We start from the raw sequence: 20,694 nt of genomic DNA, 5'->3' as shown, positions 1-20,694 counted from the left end.
TGCTGAGGATCAAACCCGGGCCGCTCGCATGCCAGACGAGCGTGCTACCACTTGAGCCACATCCCCAACCCAGCTGAGGCTGGCTTTGAACTTGTGATCCTCCTGCCTCAGCCTCCTGAGCTGCTGGGATTGAAGCCATTGCAACTGGCTTCTTTTTCTCTTATATTCAGCTAACGCAGTAAAATGAGCCAGAGTTTCTGGGTTCAGATATTTGTGGTTGCAGCTTTCTAGATGTGACATTTTGGGCAAGTTATTTAATCTCTCTGGACTTCTGTTTCCATCTTTCTCAAGCAATGATGAGTCCCTTCTTAATAGAATGTGTGAAGATTAAATAGAATGTGTGAGAGTATCTGGCTCAATTCTGGGTGTTTGGCGGGTGCCTAATAAATTTGTGTTCCCTTTGGCTCCTTAACTTCCAGGCTCCCAAGCTCCTGGCCCAGTGAGGCTGGGACCAGCACTGGGGCAAGAGCTCCTCCCTCTTCCTGCCAGAACACAGAGAAACTCCTTTCAGTCCCGGAGTGAGAAATTTGGCCAGGGTAGGTGGGGTGTGCTGCTGGGAAGGGCCTTTGCAGAGCAGGGACTGGTGGTGCCCCATTTTGCGCCTCACCCCTTCTGAAATGAAAAAGACTCTCATTTGCTACTCACCAGTCCCGAACGTGTTAGGGAAACTGCTATTTCCAAGGTTTTTCCCATTTCCTTTCCTTTTCACCAGCTAAAATAATAACAGCCAAATTTCCTGAGAACTTAGCCTCAGAGGTTTTAAGACGGTTATGGGTGTCACAAAGCTCTACAAGGCCGTTTACTATAGTTAGCCCCATTTTACGGATAACAAAGCAAGGCTTAAGTAAATCGTCCTAGGTCACACAGGCAGAAAGAAGCTAATGAAGTTGAGGCTTCAGGGTCATAGCTCATTTATACAGACGGTTCTGAGAATTTGCACAGTACTTAATTTTGTATTCATATCCAGTAGTCCTTTCTTTAAGAGGGCAACAAAAACCGAATGTGGCTGTAGAGGTCAACGATATCAGTGTGCTTATTTCTCGCGGGTATTTAACAAATACATTTACATATATAAATACACATAGACGGAAACAAGCTTTTTATGATATTAGTTCGAATCCTACTGTGTGTTTGGCGGGCACTCTTAATCAAGACCCTGACTGTCGTCCCGCGTTTCTAACCATTGCGTGATGCGCAGCATCAAGTTTATTTTATCCAACTTCCCTGAGTTGAACCCTCTCCCCTCGCCCTCTGGTGTCTGCCCTCTTCCCGTGGGTTCCTACCGGGTCCCCGCGTTTTCTCTCTTTGCCTGGCTCCCCATCCCGGTTTCCGCTCTCAGCCCTTCCTGGGGATTCTCACGGCTTCTCCTCCCGTTCCTTCCTGTCTCCCACGTTTCTCCCCTCTCCCTGACACCTCCGCTTCTTCACCGCCCAACCGATTTGCTGGGCTCACTGCACCCTTCTCCGCCTCCGCTCGCTCCTAGCCTGCACTTCACCCGAACTCGCAGTCCCGATTCTTTCCATCCCCCGCGCCGCCACCCCTCTGCGGCTGGGATTGAGCGCACAGCCGGCGGGCTACGACGCGCGCTGACAATGTAATGAATGGCTTCAGCTGTAATTAGCGACCCCGCGGCTAATCACGATGTACATTTACATTTTAAGTGCTGCAGAGGGAGCAGGAGGAAAAGGAGGGGCCGATGGGAGGGGATGAGAGCCTTTTTGGCATTCTCCCTCCACCGATTAAGGCGTGAAGTGGTGGAGTCTTCCACAGCAGATGGCAGTGGTTCAGAGTGGGGGCGGCATCGTCCTTGCGTATTAGCTTGAGTGGACGCACTGCCGCCCCACCTTCATCCTACCCAAACTGCAGCTCCTAAAAGGGCCCTTCTTCCAAATTACAGACCCTTGCCTACATCGCTTCCAAATGACCAGTAGTCCAGACTTGTATACTCCCAGGGTCTGGGAGCTCGCTTTATCCACAGCCAGCCGGTTCCAAAGTAGCTTCCAGTCTCCTCCCCACCCTCACCCCCAGTACTGGGGATTGAACAGGGACGATTTACCACTGAGCTACAATCCCCGTTCTTTTTAATTTTGAAACCGGGTTTCGCTAAATTGCTTAGGGCCTTGTTAGTGAGACTGGCCTTGAATTTGCAATCCTCCTGACTCAGCCTCCCAAATCGCTGTGATTACAGGCATTCGCCACCACGCCAGGCTGTAGCTTCTAATCTTTCCGAGACATTTTCTCAGGCCTCTCCGAAACTGCCATCCATTTAATTCTCATTACCGACCCCGCCTTACAGAGCCTGAGGTTCCTTGCGTCCAGAACACCGTACACAGTCTTTGTGTCTTCTGAGGTTGCTCCGCTCCCTATCGCTGTTCCTCTTGAGCCCGGGAGCTGGGAGGAGGCCCGTGTCCAGGTGCAGAGTATACTCAGAGGCTCCTAGTCCCAACCTACGAGCAGGAGATCGTCGAGGGGTTCAGCCATTCATACTTTGGGGAGCAAAGGTGCTGCAGACACCCACAAAGGGGGTGACTAAAGGATAAACCCCGAGTTTTGAACAGCAGGGGCCAAGAACTGTAACAACGCCAAATGGAGAATAGCCACGAGAGAGGCTGAGAAAGTAGAGTGCTCGCCTAGCAAGCATGTGTTCCTGAGTTCCGAAAAGCGGCAGGAAGGCGCCACGCAGCCCCATCCCTACACCGAAGCCCAGCAATCCCAAGCACCTTTACTCCCCTACCATTTTTGAGGGCACAAGCCTGCCTCAATCCTCGGTGCTCCTCCTCGCTGCGCTTCCTCAGTCACAGTACACAGACCAAATCTGCCCGGCTGTTCGGTGTGTGAACAGTGTGGAGGATGAAGGGAAATGTCCTAGGGCAGTTTTAGAGAAAGTCGGGCTCCTTCTCAGATTCTCTCAGTTTCCATGATGCAAGCTTGTAATTCCAGCATCCCCAGAGGCTGAAGCGGGAGGATCACAAATTAGATGTCAGCCTCGGCAAATCAGTGAGACCCTGTCTAAAATTTAAAAGGGGCTGGAGGGCTTGGGGATATAGCTCACTGGTAGTGTGCCTACCTTGCATGCATGAGGCACTGGCTTTGATCCCCAGTATCGCAAAATAAAATTAAAAAGGGGCTGGGGCTGTAGCTCAGTGGTAGGGCACCCCTGATTCAATACTCAGTACAAAACAAACAAAAACCCCTCTCTCTCTCCCATGAGTCCATCAGTCCCAGGTTCCTGTCCATGCAGGAGACCCTGAGCCTCTCCTTTGGTCCTGTGGAGTTTCCAAAGAGGGCATCCAGTAGTTTCATATACCCCAAAGCTTCAACTCCACACCTTTCTCCCAATCTCTCTCAAAATTTGCCTTCACTTCAGTATCCTTTTGAAAATAGATTCCACTGGTTCTCTAGGGGCCAAGGCTGACTGACAACGAATTGCATCTCGGAGAAAGGAAGGTGGGGGATTCGTGTTGGCAGGGAGCAATAGCTGGCTTACGCTAAAGCATACTTCCCTAATAGACTTTCAAGGATGGTAGGGGGAGCTTAACGCCTCTTGGAGGGTCTCCTCGTTCTTTTCTCCATCCACTTTAGGGAACTGTCGGGGCCAGGACATCACCATCCCCGGCGCCTGAGTGGTGTATGTTGGGAGGAGGCTGGTATCTTCTAGTTCGGGTCAGGAGTGGTGAGGCTAAAATCTCGGTCTCTGGCCGCTAGCGGAGGACCGCGCAGCGACACAGTCATCAGAGGGGAGGCGCGGAGTGGAGCCGCAGTCAGCGCCTCCCGCACTCTGCTGACCGTGCACCCGCTGTCCTTGAGGCGAGAATACTAGGGGGCGGAAGGGAGGGGACTCTCTCCTGAGAATTGGAGGAGCAAGGCCCCAGCAGGCCGCTTGCAAATCTCTCCCTAGGAGGGGACTAGGGGAGCCTTCAATTGGAACTGGGAAGGGCTTAGAGACCTGGCTTGAAAAGGCGTTTGCATCGCAAGCATAGCTTTTATTTAGGTTGCCCCTTTATGAGGGTCGGTTCGGGGAGGACTGATGGTGACTGTAGGGGAACTTCGCCTTCCAAGGCACCCTCTGATGCTAAAGCGCCCCTCTGTGAGCGCGGCCGCGGTGTCCTAGAAGCAGAGCACGAAGACTTATTCTCTGAAAGGTTGGTGAGGCTGAAACTGGGCCCAGCAGAGGAGAGTGGGGGCGGGGCCTTGAGGAGGGGGCGGGACCTCCCAGGCGGGGCCTCGGCTAAAGGCGCGGAGCGCAGGGCTGAGAGCGCCGAGTAGAGCAGCGCCGGCTGAGAGAAGTGGGAAGTAAGGGTCGCGCGGTCCCAGCCATCCCGCTAGCGTCCGCGCTGTTCCGGCACCCTTACCCCTGCCGGCCCTCGCGACCCACGACCATGCAGCCTCGGGGTTGAGGCGGTCCGATGGCAAAGCTGGCGGTCCTGGCGACGACAGTGCATGGAGAACTTCCGTAAGGTGCGCTCAGAAGAGGCGCCGGCGGGGGGTGGGACCGAGGAGGGTGGCCCGGGTTCAGGCCCGTTTGCCGATCTGGCACCCGGCGCTGTGCACATGCGGGTCAAGGAGGGCAGCAAGATCCGCAACCTGATGGCCTTCGCCACCGCCAGCATGGCGCAGCCAGCCACGCGCGCCATCGTCTTCAGCGGCTGCGGCCGGGCCACCACCAAGACCGTCACGTGCGCCGAGATCCTCAAGCGCCGCCTGGCGGGCTTGCACCAGATCACGCGGCTGCGCTACCGGAGCGTGCGCGAGGTGTGGCAGAGCCTCCCGCCTGGGCCCAAGCCGGGTCAGACCCCTGGCGAGCCCGCTGCCAGTCTCAGTGTACTTAAGAATGTGCCCAGCCTCGCCATCCTACTCTCCAAGGACGCACTGGATCCGCGGCAACTCGGCTACCAGCCCCCGAGCCCCCATCCTGGTCCTTCGTCTCCACCAACAGCTCCAACGTCCAAGAGGAGCCTAGGGGAGTCCACAGCTGAAGAAGGTAACGCGAAGCGGTCGCAGCTTGAGCCAGGGGCTGCGGACGAGAACAGAACTGCCTGAGAACTTTGTACTCGGGGCCATTCAGACCGACTGGATCTTACCCCAAGCACCTACCTGTACCTTCAAACGCACCCCTCCTAGCTTGTCATACTTGGGTCCTCAGGAGGCCACAGCCTGAGCACAGCTCCTCAGAATAGCAGCATGGACCCAAGGCGACGAGAGGGGACCCAAGAGTGGCAGGAGAGGGTCTCCATGAGCCCCGGGAAGCTTCATGAAATGGTTGCTTTGCCGCTTGTGTTACCTAAAGATGTAGAACTCCACCATCACCTTTTCTCGGCCATACTGGGGTCTTCTATAGGGAGGGAATGGTGGGCAGTGGGACTCAAGTCTTGTTTGGGACTCACAGGGATTAAAGGTGCCCAGCATTCATGAAGGGAGCCGAACTCTGGCAGCTGAAAAGAGGTCTTGAAATCACCTCCACCGTTGACAGAGGAGATCAGGACTGAGAAACTGATTGCTTGAGGGTAGAATAGTCTGAGATGTGGGGGCCCAATTCTGCCCCCTGCCCTGGAACAGGTTCCATTTTAGTTTTTCTTCCTTCCTCTTTTAATATCCTCCTTCCCCCTGCTGACCCAGCGGGAGACACCCACGACAGAACTTTCCGTGATTTCTCCCCTGAGCCCCACAGCTGAGGTCGCTTCCAATAAAACAAACACAAAAATGGCTCTGTTCCTGGTTTTTTCCTAATCACCTGTCTATGCAACAGCAGCTCTGGCCTGCACCCCTTGTGTCTCAGCTTTAGCCTTTGGAGTTCTGGGCTGCCCTCCTCCAGCCTTAGCCTTGGAGTCTTCAGGGTCAAGTGCAGAGATTGGACAGCTTCAAATGGTACAAAAGGCATACTGCCCAGTGTCTGGCTTCTCTATCCCCTGCCCTCACTGGCTGGGTATGAACTTATGGGCTTTTGATGGAAAGGGGGGCCAGTATCCCCCTTTATCTCCCCATAAAGGGAAAGGGAGCAGCACATTGCTTTTCTGGGAGAGGAAGGAAGGAAAGCACGGATGAGCTCTCTTAGGGGTCACTGCCAAGGATGGCAGACTTCTGCCGAGGTCCCCCAAACTGCGACCTCCTTTCAATAGACAGCCTTACCCAGAAGGCTGGCACAAAGCCCTCATCCCTGTGGGTAGAATCTCCCCTTCACTGCCCTCTCTGCAAAAGGACAGCACACCCTTGGGAGAGGGGGAGGAGAGAGACTGAGCACAAATCTACTGCTGGAAATTACTATTCAGCAGAGAAGCTGGGACTTGGGCTGTGAATCACTGCAGGCTTCCTGATAAGCTGCTGCCTCCAGCCCTGCACAGCTGTCTGTTGAAAGATAACGGCCTTGGATCCTCTGCCCAAACCCAAGTCAGCTGGGGGGAGGGTGTGCTGGAAGAGCTCCAATGGTTGCCAGGGCTGGGAGGGAGGAAGGCTATAGCTCCAGGATCTAAGAAGCAGACCCCACCCTGTGCAACTCTGCAGCACCCCTGGAAAAGAAGAGATGGGGAAGAATGTATTTATAAATCATTTTACTAGCAGAACCCTGAAATAAATCCTGCTGGTGAAAAGAGGTAGATTTATGCAGTTAGAGGAGGGCCTCTTCAGGAAGCACTCCCTCATATTTCCCCTTGGGTTTTGGATAAGTAAATTTAAGCCCTGTCATCCACACTGTCAATTATTGACCTCTTTGATATTCTAGTTTTGTTTGTGGTGCTGGGGATTGAACTCATTGCCTGTAGCATTCTAGGTGAGCACTCTACCACTGAGGTACACCCGTAGCCCTGATTTCCCATTCTTGAGTCCCTGGGGAGGGCCAAGCGTTTGTGTGTGTTTGACTCTCAGAGGTGGCTCAAAAAAGCATAAAAAGAATGTAAACTAGGGCTGGGGATGTGGCTCAAGCGGTAGCGCGCTCGCCTGGCATGCGTGCGACCGGGGTTCGATCCTCAGCACCACATACCAACAAAGATGTTGTGTCTGCCGAGAACTAAAAAAAATATTAAAAATTCTCTCTCTCTCTCTCTCTCCTCTCTCACTCTCTCTTTAAAAAAAAAAAAAAAAAAACAATGAGCTGGGGTTGTGGCTCAATGGGAGGGCACTTGTCTACCATGTGTGAGGCACTGGGTTCAATCCTCAACACCACATAAAAATAAACAAAATAAAGGTATTTAAAAAAAAAAAAAAAAAAGAATGTAAACTATTCTGACAACTAAGGTACCTTGCCCTGGGCTTCTGCTGGGTTTCAACATCTAAAATAAACTTGGATGAGCCCTGCATGCTAGAAGCTTAATGGAAGTTGGTTGGATTTCTGGAAGAAAGCCAATTGACCAGGACCACCAGTGGTCTGGGGTACTGACTGCCTGGTTACCAGGACTCTATAAGTGGAGTCTGCTAGTCTTCTCAGGGAGGCAAGGCTGTAGAGGCTTCCTCTTGTGATGGACCAGGTAAGTCCCCTTCCGGTCTAGAAACATCCTGGGAAGTAGGGAAGAGCTTCAAAGCATTAACCTGTCCCCATGCCAGAAAAAAGTCATGAACTGCCTTCTTTATGCCCCTACTCTAGTAATTTTGATTTCCAGCCTTTCCCAGGGTGTGCTGACTCACCAATGGACCTACACCTGTGAGCACCCCATCTCTGTATTACTAACGCTCTGACCCTGCTGCCCCAGAAGCAGGCTCCAAAGATTGACATGTCCCTGTTCAGCCATCCCCAGGCTGAGGCAGAAACCTAAGAAGTCCTAGAACACAGGGAGGGGGTGGCTAGGGGAGCACCTCAGAGACAGTGCCACTTCAGAAGTGACTAGAGGCAGAATGAGAGAAGTAGGAAGCCCCCCTTCCACCCCATCCACCTTCTTTCTTTTGAATTGGGGATTGAATCTGTGGGCACTTTACTACTAAGCTATAGCCCCAGCGCTTTTTACATTTTTTATTTTGAGACAGGATCTCCCTAAGTTGCTGAGGCTGTCCTCAAATTTACCATCCTCCTCTCTCAGACTCACAAAGTGGCTGGGATTATAGGCGAGACCCCATCTTTCTGATGGTGGCCTCTATCCAGGAGTGTCCTGATCCCAACGTGGTGCTTGCCTCCAAGCTGTCTTCTTACACTTCCAGTCTAGGATGGCAGTGAAATCTTACACCCAAGGGCTGGGGTTGTGGCTCAGCAGTAGAGTGCTCACCTGGCACGTGCGAGACCCTGGGCTCGATCCTCAGCAGAAAATAAATAAGTTAAATAAAGATATTTTGTGTCCAACTACAACTAAAAAATAAATATTAAAAAAAAGAAAGAAATCTTACACCCAGAAAACTGTTAGGTCACAAAAACTGTTAGGTCATTTGGGAACATAAGAATATATAATGCATGATCCCAGGGTGGTAGCACACACCTGTCATCCCAACTACTGGGGAGGCAGAGGAGAGAGAGTTGCAAGTTTGAGGCCAATCTGGGTAAAGCAAGATCCTGTCTCAAAAATGTAAAAAATAAAAAGGGGTAGGGGATGTAGCTCAATGGTAGAGTGCCCCTGGATTTAATCCCCAGTACCACAAAGGAAAAAAAAAAGAATATATAATGCATGGTCAGAGAGGTTGTGGATTACCAGCTGGGCCTTCATCCATTCAACAAGCTCTCATTGTTGTGCCAGGTCCCAGTCTAGGCACATAGTGGGGCTCAGGGATAGAATCAGAATAATCATTGTTTTTACCTCACAGAGGTCCCAGTGTAGTGAAAAGTAAATTATGGGGGCGCTGGGATTTTGGCTCAGTGGTAGAGCGCTTGCCTAGCACGCACAGGGCCCTGGGTTTGATTCTCAGTACCACATAAAAATGAGTGGAATAAAGATATTGTGTCCAAAAAAAAGATTAATATTAAAAAATTATGGGTACATTGTGATGATAGAAAGGGGGGAAACTCTGAGAATGGGCACTTAATTTGCCCAGAGGTACTGATAGAGCTGTTTCTTCCAAGATCAGAAGGAGTTAGTCAGCTGGACATAACTGGACAGGGAATTCCAAGCAGAGCAAAAAGAGGTGATGCTGCCTATGGTACTGGGGCCACCACAGGTGTCTGAAGGATAGAGTAAATACAACAGGGGCAAATGGGACTGGAGTACCAGCTGGGAGCCAGGTCACAGGGAAGTGAGGGACCCAGAGGAAGCCAGTGAATGCCCCAGGTCCTTCCTGATCTAATTGGTGTTTGAGTTCCTCTGGTACCTGTGAAGGTGGGAGATGGATTGGAAGGGGCAACTGGAACTGAAGACTACAGGAAGGTTAAGAGCTGAGACAGGGGTGATGGGAATGGAGATGGGGCTGCTTTGAGAGCTACCCGGTCTAGGCAGGATTTCCCTGCCATTATAGCCAAGAAAGGGGAAGGTTTCTCCTTGAGCATTAGGCCTACATTGGCCAGGACTTGGTCTGCCTCTCTGGCATCCCAGGGGACATTCTAGATAAGGACCAAATAATAAAGAAGGTTTTTGCAAGGGGAGGGGAGGCTCCACAGCATCAACTTGGTACAACTTTAGGAGCTATTGTCCATTATCTGCCATGAATCTGCCAGGGTATATTCATTACTCAATTGGAGGAAGACCTGGGCCAAACACACTCACCCACTAACCCTTCCCTTCATCTCCTATCCCCATTAGTTGAGTAGTTCTTGTCATTGCTGTGACCACTACTGACACCCTAATTCCCTTTATGTCATTGAGATGTTGGAACAACTCCAGGTGTCCAAGAAAGAAGTAACAGAAGAAAGAGGGGGCTGAGGGCTGGGGCTGGGGCTGGGGCTGTAGTTCATCGACACAGCACTTGTCTAGCATGCGTGAGGCGCTAGGTTCAATCCTTGGCACCACATAAAAATAAATAAAGGCATTCTGACAACCTACAACTACAAAAAAAAAAAAAAGAAAGAAAGAAAGAAAGAAAAGATAGGGTGGGGAGAGAAGAAAGACAAGGAGTAGGAGAGCAGAAGGAGAAAAAGGAAGGAAATAAAATTCTGCCATGGATTGGGTGTGGTAGTGCATACCTGTAATCCCAGCGATTCAGGAGGCCAATAAAGGAGGATTATAATTGAGACCAGCCTCAGCATTTAGCAAGGCCCACAGCAATTTAGTGATACTCTGTCTCAAAATTAAAATATAAAAAAGGATTAGCGTAGGACCCCAGTGGTGCATGCATCCCTATAATCCCAGCAGCTCAGGAGGCTGAAGCAGGAGAATTACAAATTCAAAGCCATCCTCAGCAAAAGCGAGGCACTAAGCAACTCAGTAAGACCCTGTCTCTAAATAAAATACAAAGTAGGGCTGGGATATAGCTCAGTGGTCAAATGCCCCTAAGTTCAATCCCCAGACCCAAGTACCCACTCCCCACCAAAAAAAAAAAAAAAGACTAGGGACATAGCTTGGTGGTAAAAGCATCCCTGGGTTCTATCCCCAGTACAAAATAACGTACTGTGGTGGGGACAGTGGCCAAGGCTGTCCCTGACCCACCATAGCTTCCTTATCCCATCTGGGCTTTTGGGTCCCCCTGCTAGTGTTGTTTCTGATACTTCCTTACAGGTATTGTAAGTTGAATTGTATCCCTTCAAAAGACACTTTGAAGTCCTAACCCTTGGTACCTGTAAATATAATCTTATTTGGAAATAAGTCTTTGCAGAGTAAGATGTAAATTAAGGGCTGGGTATATAGCTCAGTGGTAGAGCCAGGTATAAAGCCCTGGGTTTGATTTCTAAGCATTGCAAAAAAGAAAAATGTAAATTATGAAATTAAGATGAGGTCATACTGAAGTGGGGTTAGCTCTTAATTAAATGTGGGGTCCTTATAAGACAAAAAGAGATGCAGAGACATACACAGAGGGGAAAATGCTATGTAAAGATGGAGGCAGAAAGCCAGCATGGGGGCATGTGACTGTAGTCCCAGCACTTGGGAGGCTGAGACAGAAGGGTCACTTGAATCCAAGAATTTGATACCAGCCTGGGCAACATATAAAAACCCATTTTTTTGGGGGGGGAATGGGGGCAAAAATTGGAATTACATATCCACAAGCCAAGGAATTCTAAGGATTGCCAGCAATGAACAGAAGCTAAAAGGCATGATTCTTCCCTAGAAACTTCAGAGAGCAAACCCTGATTTCAGACTTCTAGTCTTGAGAATGGTGAGAGAATGATTTTTTTCTCTCTCTGACTTTTAAGTCACTCATCTCTGGTACTAAGAGTATGACAGTCCTAGGACACTAATAGATTAGATATTCTCACTGCCTTCAGTGGAAATAAGGAAGAAAAATGGGGCAGTTGTCAAGGTGCCTATATCAGATTTCCAGCCCTTCATTGAGATGGGAGTTTACCCTCTGCTATATATTTGTGCTTGCAAATCTGGTGTTGTCTTGAAAGATTATAGGTGTTGGAGGAAGTCAGCCTGTGATTTGGGGCAAGTTACTTCTCTGAGCCTCAAGTTTCTTATTTGCACAATAAACTTGATTGCTTTGGGGGATACAGAGATAACAACTCTAGGCCCTTAACCTTGGCTTAATGTAAAAATCACATAGGACACTTATTAAAAACACAAATCACCTGACTTGAACTCCAAACCAATAGAATCAGAATCTTTCAGGAAGAGAACTGGGAGTGTAGCCCAGTGGTAAAGAGTTTGCGTAGTATGTGTGATGTCCCGTGTGAGAGGATGGGGTTCCATCTCCATATTTATAGGATCCTCAGTAAATTTTGATAGTTAATCTAGGTTGTTTATTCTGTTTATTTCATTTATAGTGCTAAGAGAGATGCAGAATTAAATCCCCTTTCCTACTGTTCACATTTAGCCATGATTTTTGCCCCATGTTGTGGATGGAACCCAGGGTCTCACACATGCTAGGCAAGGGCTCTATTATTGAACATTACTACCAGCTCCCAGCCTTGATGTGAAACTCTTCTGGAATCTGTTGGAGAGCTGCTGCAAGCTGCCCCCTAGAGGCTAGAGTGGGAAAGACAGGTTTTGAGTTCCAAACTGGAGAGAGAGGGAAACCTTTCAGTAGAGGCTAAAGAACTCCAAGCAGGAAGCTACTGTACTCTGGGCCCTGTTTCTGACAGTGGGGCCCAGCTCAAACAGCACTATAAAGTCCTAGACTGTGGAAAAATTGGAACCTTCATACTAGTGCAGCTGCTTTGGAAAACGGTTTGTTGGTTCCTCAGAAAGTTAGACACAGAGTTACTGTATGACTCATGTGACACTCCTAAATATGTACCCCCAAAAACTGAAAATATACCCACATTAAAAAGTGTACATGAATGTTCACAGAGGCCTCCTTCATAATACCCCCAAAATGGAAACAACCTAAATGTCCCTCAGCTGATTAAGAGATAAAATATGGTATATTGGTACAATGGAGTATAATTCTGCCACAGGAAAGGAGTACAACTTAATTTTATGTCATAGGATGAACTGTGTCCTTTCAAAATTCAGGTGTTGAAGTCTTAATTTCAGAATGTGACTGCATTGAGGGATAAGAATTTAAAGAGGTATTTAAGGTGAAGTGAGGTCACATGGGTAGGCTCTGATCTGACATGACTGGTATCATTATCAGAAGAGAGCACTGGCCACAGACATGTATGCACAGAGAGTAAAGACTCCGTGGAGTTGGGACAGATGACCCTTAACAAACCAAGGAGAGGCCTCAGAAATAATCCTGCCAATACCTCAGAAATAATCCTGCCAATACCTTGATCTTGGATTTCTAGTTTATAGAACTTCAAGATAAGCCCTATTGTCTAAGACAGTCTGTGGTAATTTGTTAGGGCAGCCCTAATAAATTAACAACATGGAAAAAAACCTTGAAGAAATGCTAAGCAAAAGAAGAGAGGAGAGAGAGAGAGAGAGAGAGAGAGAGAAAGAGAGAATGAACACATTGTATGATTCCCATTATGTGGAATGGCCAAAGAAAGCAAATCCATAGAAACAGAAAAGAGATTAGAGGTTGCTTAGGATGGGGAAAGACTGCTATTGAATTGCTACTCTTTTCTGGTGATGAAAATGTTCTGAAATTAGTGGTGAAGGTTGCACAAATTCTATACTTTAAAGAGCAATTTTATGGAGTATGAGTTATATCTCAAAAATAATTTAATGATGTTCTGAGTTAATTTAGGAAATTTCATAGTAAATATAAGTCACAAATTAGGAAAAAGTATCATTAGAGCCCTCTTCCTCCATTGGGTGGTGGCCACATGGGATCACCTTTGAAGGCTCCTCCTTTCTGTCACTTCTTTTCCCTGATACCCAGGTGATCCATGTGGCGTTTGTCCACCCACCTCCAAGCCTGCTATAGTTTGAATGTTTGTCCCCTCCAAAACTCATGTTGCCATTTAATTGCCTTTGTGATAGTACTGAGTGCGAATGAGACTTTTTTTTTTTTTTGGGGGGGCAGTATTAAGGATTGAACCTAGGGGTCCTTAAACACTGAGCCATATCCGCAGTCCTTTTTAAATTTTTTAATTTTGAGACAGGGATCTCACTAAGTTGCTTAGGACCTGCCTAAGCTGCTGTGTCCAGCTATGAACTTGCAATCCTCCTGCCTCAGCCTCCAGAGCCACTGGAATTAACAGGTGTGCACCACCACACTCAGGCCCTTTTTTCCATTTTTTAAATTTTGAGACAGGGTCTTGCTAAATTTTTTAGTGCCTCACTAAGTTGTTGAGGCTGGCCTCGAACTTGATATCCTCTTGCCTCAGCTTCCCAAGTTGCTACGATTAGAGGCATATACTACTGTGCCCAGTGAGAGTGGGAAATTTAACATGTACATACGTCACAAAAGATCCATCTTCAGAATGGACAAATGCTGTTATCTCTGGGGTAGATTGGTCCTCTCTTGTTCTCTCTCACATTTTCTTTACCCCTGTCCCATGTGATGCCTTCTACCATGTTATGACATTAAATTTCTTAGGGCCTCAATGAGTTGCTGAGACTGGCCTCGGGATCCCCTTGTCTTGGCCTCCCACTGGAGTTTCAGGTGTGTGGCACCACACCCAGCTAAATTTCAATTTTTTTTATTTAAGAATTTAACCTTCATTTTTTTATTGATTTGTTTTTTATCTGGTGCTGAAGTATCTCACCTGTGCTAGTCAAGCACTCTACTACAGAGCTACAACCCCAACCCTAAATTTCAATTCTTTTTTTGTGTGTGTGGTGCTGGGGATTGAACCCAAGGCCTTGTGCATGAGAGGCAAGCACTCTACCAACTGAGCTATATCCCCAGCCCCTTAAATTTCAATTTTTTATAATCACCCAGCATATTAGCTTTGTGTTACTGTAATGAACTACTTGAGATAATTGACTTAATAAGGGAAAAGGTTTATTTTGGCTCAGTTTTTATAGGTTTTTGGCTCTGTTGTTTTGACAATTCTTGACCCTGCTCTTTAGCCCTGTTGCTTTGGTAGGAACACTATAGAACTGCCTGTTCACCTCATGGCAGCCAGAAAATAAAAAGAGAAAGAGGAAAGGGTAGAGCTCCCAAATCCCCTTCAAAGGCATGCCCCAAAGGCCTAAATTTCTTTTACTACCTTCCATAGTGCTATACAGGCTGTGGACCATGCCTTTAACACATGGGACTTTGGGGGACATTCTAGGTCCAAACTATAAAACTCAGTCTCAGATATTCTGCTATGCTCTAGGAGGCACAAAACAGACTAAGACATGCCCCATCTCACAACCTATCATGCCCTGACAAGACTACTCATGGCCTGAGGACATAGCTCAGTGATACAGCACTTTCCTAGCATGTGTGAGGTCCTGTGTTCAGTCTCCAGCATCTCTCTCTCTCTCTCTCTCTCTCTCTCTCTCTCACACACACACACACACACACACAAACACACACACATAAAAAGACTATTTGCTACAACAGGAAAATGCTTTTTCTAGAGAATAATGCTTCCCATTTATTGAGCCCTTACTGACAGCATCCAGGACATAGAGTTTTATGTGCATTTTCTCAGGTAACTGTCCCCAAAACCTATTAACCTATTGGGTAGGTTCCATTATTATTACCATTTTATAGATGAGGAAGCTGGTTCAGGGAATTGCAGTAACTTGCCCAAGGGCATGTGCAAAGCTGTAATTCCCACAACAGTAAAAATGTCATTCACTTATTTGGCAGTTGCTTTCTCTTGTTTATCTGCATTTTCAAATGTCTTTTAATAACATCCCCATCACTGGAGATGCTCCAGTTGGAGCCAGAGGAAATGGACCTAATGTAGAATCCATCAGACTAACAGCCATAGAGCCACTTCCAGTCTTGAAATAGCAAATTTTCTTCCCTTTCGCCCTGCTCCAGTGCTGGGGATCAAACCCATGACCTCACACATGCTAGGCAAACACCATACAACTGAACTATACCATCAACCCAGGATTCGTTTTGTGTGGTGTGTATGTTTGGTACTGAATTCAGGGGTACGCTAATACTGAACTACACAGTTTTTTTTTTTTTTTTTTCTATTTTGAGACAGGGTCTCTCTTAAGTTCCCTAGGTTGGCCTTGAACTTGCAATGCTCCTGCCTAAGCCTTCTGAGTCTCTGGGGTTACAGGTGTGCAACACTGCCCAGCCTGGATTTCTTTCTTTCTTTCTTTCTTTCTTTCTTTCTTTCTTTTTTTTTTTTTAAACATTTTTACCTTAGTTCTCGGCAGACACAACATCTTTATTGGTATATGGTGCTGAGGATCGAACCCGGGCCGCACGCATGCCAGGCGAGCGCGCTACCGCTGAGCCACATCCCCAGCGCCTTTCTTTCTTTCTTTCTTTCTTTCTTTCTTTCTTTCTTTCTTTCTTTCTTTCTTTCTTTCTTTCTTTCTCTCTCTCTCTCTCTCTCTCTCTCTCTCTCTCTCTGTTCCTCTCTCTCTCTTCCTCTCCTTCCTTCATTTCTTTCTTTTAACCATCTCATGCTTAATTTCCATCATGGAGGATTAGAGCTTTTCTTGCATATTAGCTTTGGATGAAATTTACATGGGGGAACCGTGTCAATCCTCACAAACTCTACAATAATTTCACCCTTCCCTTCTGCACATATAGGAAGTATTGCCTCATCACAACTCTTCAAGGATGAAGGCTTTGGGCTACAGCCAAAAGATGATGTCTTTATCCACTGCTGATGGTGACATTCCTGAGGTATCCAAAGTCCAGCTGTAGCTCAGTGGTAGAGTTCTATCCCCAGCACTACAACAAACAAACATATGCATATATAAACAAAAAGTCCAGCTCTTGCTTCTCCACAGGGACAGCAAAGAATTTTCAGAGCAAGGATGGTAGGAAGAGAGAAGAGACCCTGATATCCTTGGCTGAGAATTGAGATGTCTGATATGAGCTCATTTGGAAAGGAGTTTCCACTAGAAGTAGTGGGATCTGAGGACCAAATTGGGAACAAATAGGGGCGTTCTACCTTGGTGATATGGCAGGCTGAATCCAAAAATGGCACCTGAGATTCATGCTTCTTAATGTACCTGCCCTCATATAATTCCCTCCTCTTTAGTAAGGGGGAGGGAATCTGTGAATTTGATATTATTCCCAATATTAGGCTACTAATCAAATTACTTTGAGTTAATGTGATATGATGTGTATTTTTTTTGGTCCATATTTCCTGGCTTATAATACACATAGTTATAACTCCCTTATTATTTCCCAAGTGACTGGAACAACAAGTATATCTCTTCTCAAAGTGTTTGTCCTTGTATTCTAAAGCAGCTTTAAAACAGTTTCAGAGCCGGGCATGGTAGCACATTGCAGGGTTTCTGTTTTTGCAACTAAAAGGCTCAGGGTTTACTCCAGTTGAACTGGGTTGACTGGGCTGCGCAAAATAACCACACAAGAGACACAAATACCTTTTTCTTTGGGGTCGCTATGACAGCTCCTCTGACCTTAAGGGTCCACAGGAAGAGAGAGAGCAAGAGCACACGCTGACCTCTTTTATTCAGAAGCTATTCAAATGAGGCAAGGGGTCAGGTTTCAAGGGGCTGAGTCTATCTTCATGATGTCCACTGTCAGCAGGTTGACTGACACCTGGGTAGGCCACACCCAGAGACACAGAAGCAGGCACATGCAAGGCCTTACGCAACTTAAGGAGAACCTGTCTCAAAATAAAAAATCAAAAGAGCTGTGGACATAGCTCAGTGCTTAAGTGCCCCTGGGTTCAATCCTTTGTACCACAAAAGAAAAAGAAAGACAGAAAGAAAAAAGAAAAATTAAAAAATAGCTTTAGAAAGATAAAAACAGGGCTGGGGATGTGGCTCAGGCGGTAGCGCGCTCGTCTAGCATGCGTGCGGCCCGGGTTCGATCCTCAGCACCACATACCAACAAAGATGTTGTGTCCGCCGAGAACTAAAAAATAAATATTAAAAAAATTCTCTCTCTCTCTCTCTCTCTCTCTCCTCTCTCACTCTCTCTTTAAAAAAAAAAAAAAAGAAAGATAAAAACAGTCTTTTGTAATAATATTGGGCACAGAAGTAGGCCTCACAAAGCAACATCCCTCTCTCTGACTTTCTCTTGATCTTTCACCTGCTCCTTTTTTTCTCCTGAGCAGGCCATATAAACTAGAATTTCTCCTCTCTAGGTAGGTCAGAGAAACTAAAAATATACTCTCATCTTCCTCCACCTTCTCTTATAGTTGGCCATAGAGAAAATTTCTGACTCACCTTGTCTGACAGTAGACTATAAGACTCCCATTTCATATGGCATTTGCCAGTAAATGGATGGAACTGGAGACTATCATGTTAAGTGAAATAAGCCAGTCCCAAAAAACCAAAGTCCATAAGCACTGGCTTATTTCATTTAACATGATAGTCTCCACAACTAATCGACAACAAGAAAGGGTCGGAAGGGGAAGAATAAAAGTTCACTGGATTAGACAAAAAGGAATGAAGGGAAGGGAAGAGGGTTGGAATGGGAAAGACAGTAGAATGAATTGAACATAACTTCCTATTTCGTATATGAATACATGACCAGCATAACTCCATATCATGTACAACCAATTAAGATCCCAATTAGGATAAGTTATATTTCTGTATATATGATATGTCAAAATACACTCTACTGTCATGTATATCTAAAAAGAACAAACAAACAAAAAAGACCCCCATTTCAGAGGGGTCCTGCCCCAAACTCAGGAGTAAGGAATGTTGCAGAGAGGGCCATGAAGAATCTGAAGAGACGGGCCTTGCTGGCTTTCCCCATTCAGTCTGTTAGTATTAGATCATACCCTGTTTCTGCAATCACATTTCTATATGGTTGTCCATGCTTCAATCATGCTTATTTAATAAACTCTCCATGAAATCCCAAAAGGACAGGGCAGAAAGCTTCTCAATAACTCAACAGATGGAAGTTTAAAGGAAGGTGAGCAAGAACTATAGTGTTATCCTTGAGTTTTGTAAACCATTTCCGTGAATTAATCAAACCCAAGGAACGGGTTGTGGAGACCTTAAATGGAAGTTAGTCAATCAGAAATTCTAGAGGCTTGGACTTGAGACTTGTGTTTGAAGTGGTGGGAGCCAGCTCCTACTTGTGGGACTTGATACTATCTCCAAATAAACAGTGTCAGAACTGAATTGAATTAGAGAAAGTGAATTTGTTTTTCAGAGTTAATTGTTAAGGTTACCCTGGACTGGGCATTGTGGCACACAACTATAATCCCAGTGACTTGGGAGGCTGAGGCAGGAGTATCCCAAATTTGAGGCCAGCCTTGGCAATTTAGTAAGACCTTGTCTCAAAAGAAAAAAAAAAAATGTGTGTGTGGGGTGCTGGGGTTATGGATCAGTGGTAGTGCAGTCGTCTGGCATATATGAGGCACTGGGTTCGATCCTCAGCACCACATAAAGACAAATAAATGAAAAAATAAAGGTATTGGGGCTGGGATTGTGGCTCAGCGGTAGCGCGCTCCCCTAGCACGCGCAGGACCCAGGTTCAATCCTCAGCACCACATAAAAATAAAGGCATTGTGTTGTGTCTATCTAGACCTAAAAAATAAAAAAAAAATTTTTTTTTTAAAAATATTTTTTTAAAGACAGAGTGAGAGAGAGAGAATGAATTTTAATATTTATTTTTTAGTTATTGGTGGACACAACATCTTTGTATGTGGTGCTGAGGATCGAACCCGGGCCGCATGCATGCCAGGCGAGAGTGCTACCGCTTGAGCCACATCCCCAGCCAAAAAAAAAAAAAAAAAATCTTAAAATAAATAAATAAAGGTATTGTGTCCATCTACAATTTAAAAAAATATTTTTTTAAAAAAGGACTGGGAGGGCTGGGGAAATAGCTCAGTGGTAAAGTGCCTGCCTAGCACGCATGAGGTCCTGAGTTCAGTCCCCATCACCACATAAAAAATAAACAACAACAATATAAAATGATATTTAAATAAATAAATAAATAAATAAAAAAGGACTGGGGATGTAGCTGAGAGGTAGAATGCTCCTGGGTTTGATCCCTAGTACTGCAAATAAATAATTAAAAATAAGCAAATTTTTAAAAATTAAAATGTAAGATGGGCTGGGGGGTCAGCAAAATCTACGTTCAGCTAAGGTTGAGAAAGAAAACAATTTCTGAAGGCAGAAAGTGGGCTTAAATCTAAACCCCACTTATTCATGGGCTGTGTGATTCTTGGGCAAGTGAAAATAGGGATAAATTTTTATCTCCCAAGGTTGTAATGCACAGACAGAATGAATAATAAATTATTAGTGGTAAAAAAAAAGGTAGAATGAGATGGACATCATTACACTAAGTACATGTATTAAGACACAAATGGGGGCTGGGGATGTGGCTCAAGCGGTAGCGCGCTCGCCTGGCATGCGTGCGGCCCAGGTTCGATCCTCAGCACCACATACCAACAAAGATGTTGTGTCTGCCGAGAACTAAAAAATAAATATTAAAAAAATTCTCTCTCCTCTCTCACTCTCTCTCTAAAAAAAAAAAAAAAAAAAAAAAAAGACACAAATGGTGTGAATATACTTTCTATACAACCAGAGATATGAAAAATTGTCTCTATAGGTGTAATATGAATTGTAATGCATTCTGCTGTCATCTATAACAAGTTAGAATAAAAAATTTTAAAAAATTTTTTATTCTAATTTGTCACATGCAGAGGCACTTCACAGTCATATTTTTTTGTTTGTTTGTTTTGTTTTTGAGATAGGGTTCTCCCTATACTGCCCAGGCTGGCCTTGAATTCCTGGGCTCAATCAATCTTCCCACCTCATCCTCCCAAGTAACTGGGATTTATAAGTGTGGGACACCACTGCACCAGATCATAATTATATTAAAAAAACAAAACACTTCGGTAGCTGATCTAAATAGCTATAAGCAAAATTGAGAGACTCTAAAACCAGGGAAACCAGTTGGAACTTGGTTACTATATACCTTAATGCTTTCTTACTTTTGAGACCTAACTTCATCCTGAGCTTCCTCCAGCTTTCGGAGATTTGGTGAACATTAATTGAACCGAAAAGAAGTCAAAGCTTCCCAGAATTCCTTTGGTTCTACCACTGAGCTACATCTCCAGCCCTTTTTATTTTGAGACAGTGTCTAAGTTGCCCAGGCTGGCCTCAAATCTAATGATCCTCCTCTGAGTAGCTGGGATTCAGGCCTGCATCATCATGCCTGGCTGCAAATGCTTTTAAAATCCTTTTCTCAATAGGTTCATACCCCTCTAAAGCCACTACTAGTTACAGGGGAAAAAAA

General features: G+C 46.0%; 2 protein-coding genes across 2 annotated transcripts in view; one reads left to right on the top strand and one right to left on the bottom strand.

The window, feature by feature from the left end:
• The window catches only part of Scamp5 (secretory carrier membrane protein 5), a 68,898-nt gene that overhangs the window by 45,846 nt on the left and 2,358 nt on the right, over nucleotides 1–20,694 (bottom strand). The window lies entirely within an intron of this gene.
• On the top strand, nucleotides 4,278–5,040 carry Rpp25 (ribonuclease P/MRP subunit p25). The gene has a single exon (XM_026387727.2). The coding sequence runs from the start codon at nucleotides 4,441–4,443 to the stop codon at nucleotides 5,038–5,040; it is 600 nt and encodes a 199-aa protein (XP_026243512.2). The 5' UTR covers nucleotides 4,278–4,440.

This window comes from Urocitellus parryii, chromosome 6 (genome assembly GCF_045843805.1).
Source record: "Urocitellus parryii isolate mUroPar1 chromosome 6, mUroPar1.hap1, whole genome shotgun sequence".
NCBI classification, from domain to species: Eukaryota; Metazoa; Chordata; class Mammalia; order Rodentia; family Sciuridae; genus Urocitellus; species Urocitellus parryii.
The sequence above is the reverse complement of the archived record's forward strand: the minus strand, read 5'-3'. Positions and strand labels throughout refer to the sequence as shown.

Excerpts from the sequence above, each read along its gene's own strand:
- Rpp25 (XM_026387727.2), top strand. The coding sequence starts at position 4,441 with ATGGAGAACTTCCGTAAGGTGCGCTCAGAAGAGGCGCCGGCGGGGGGT.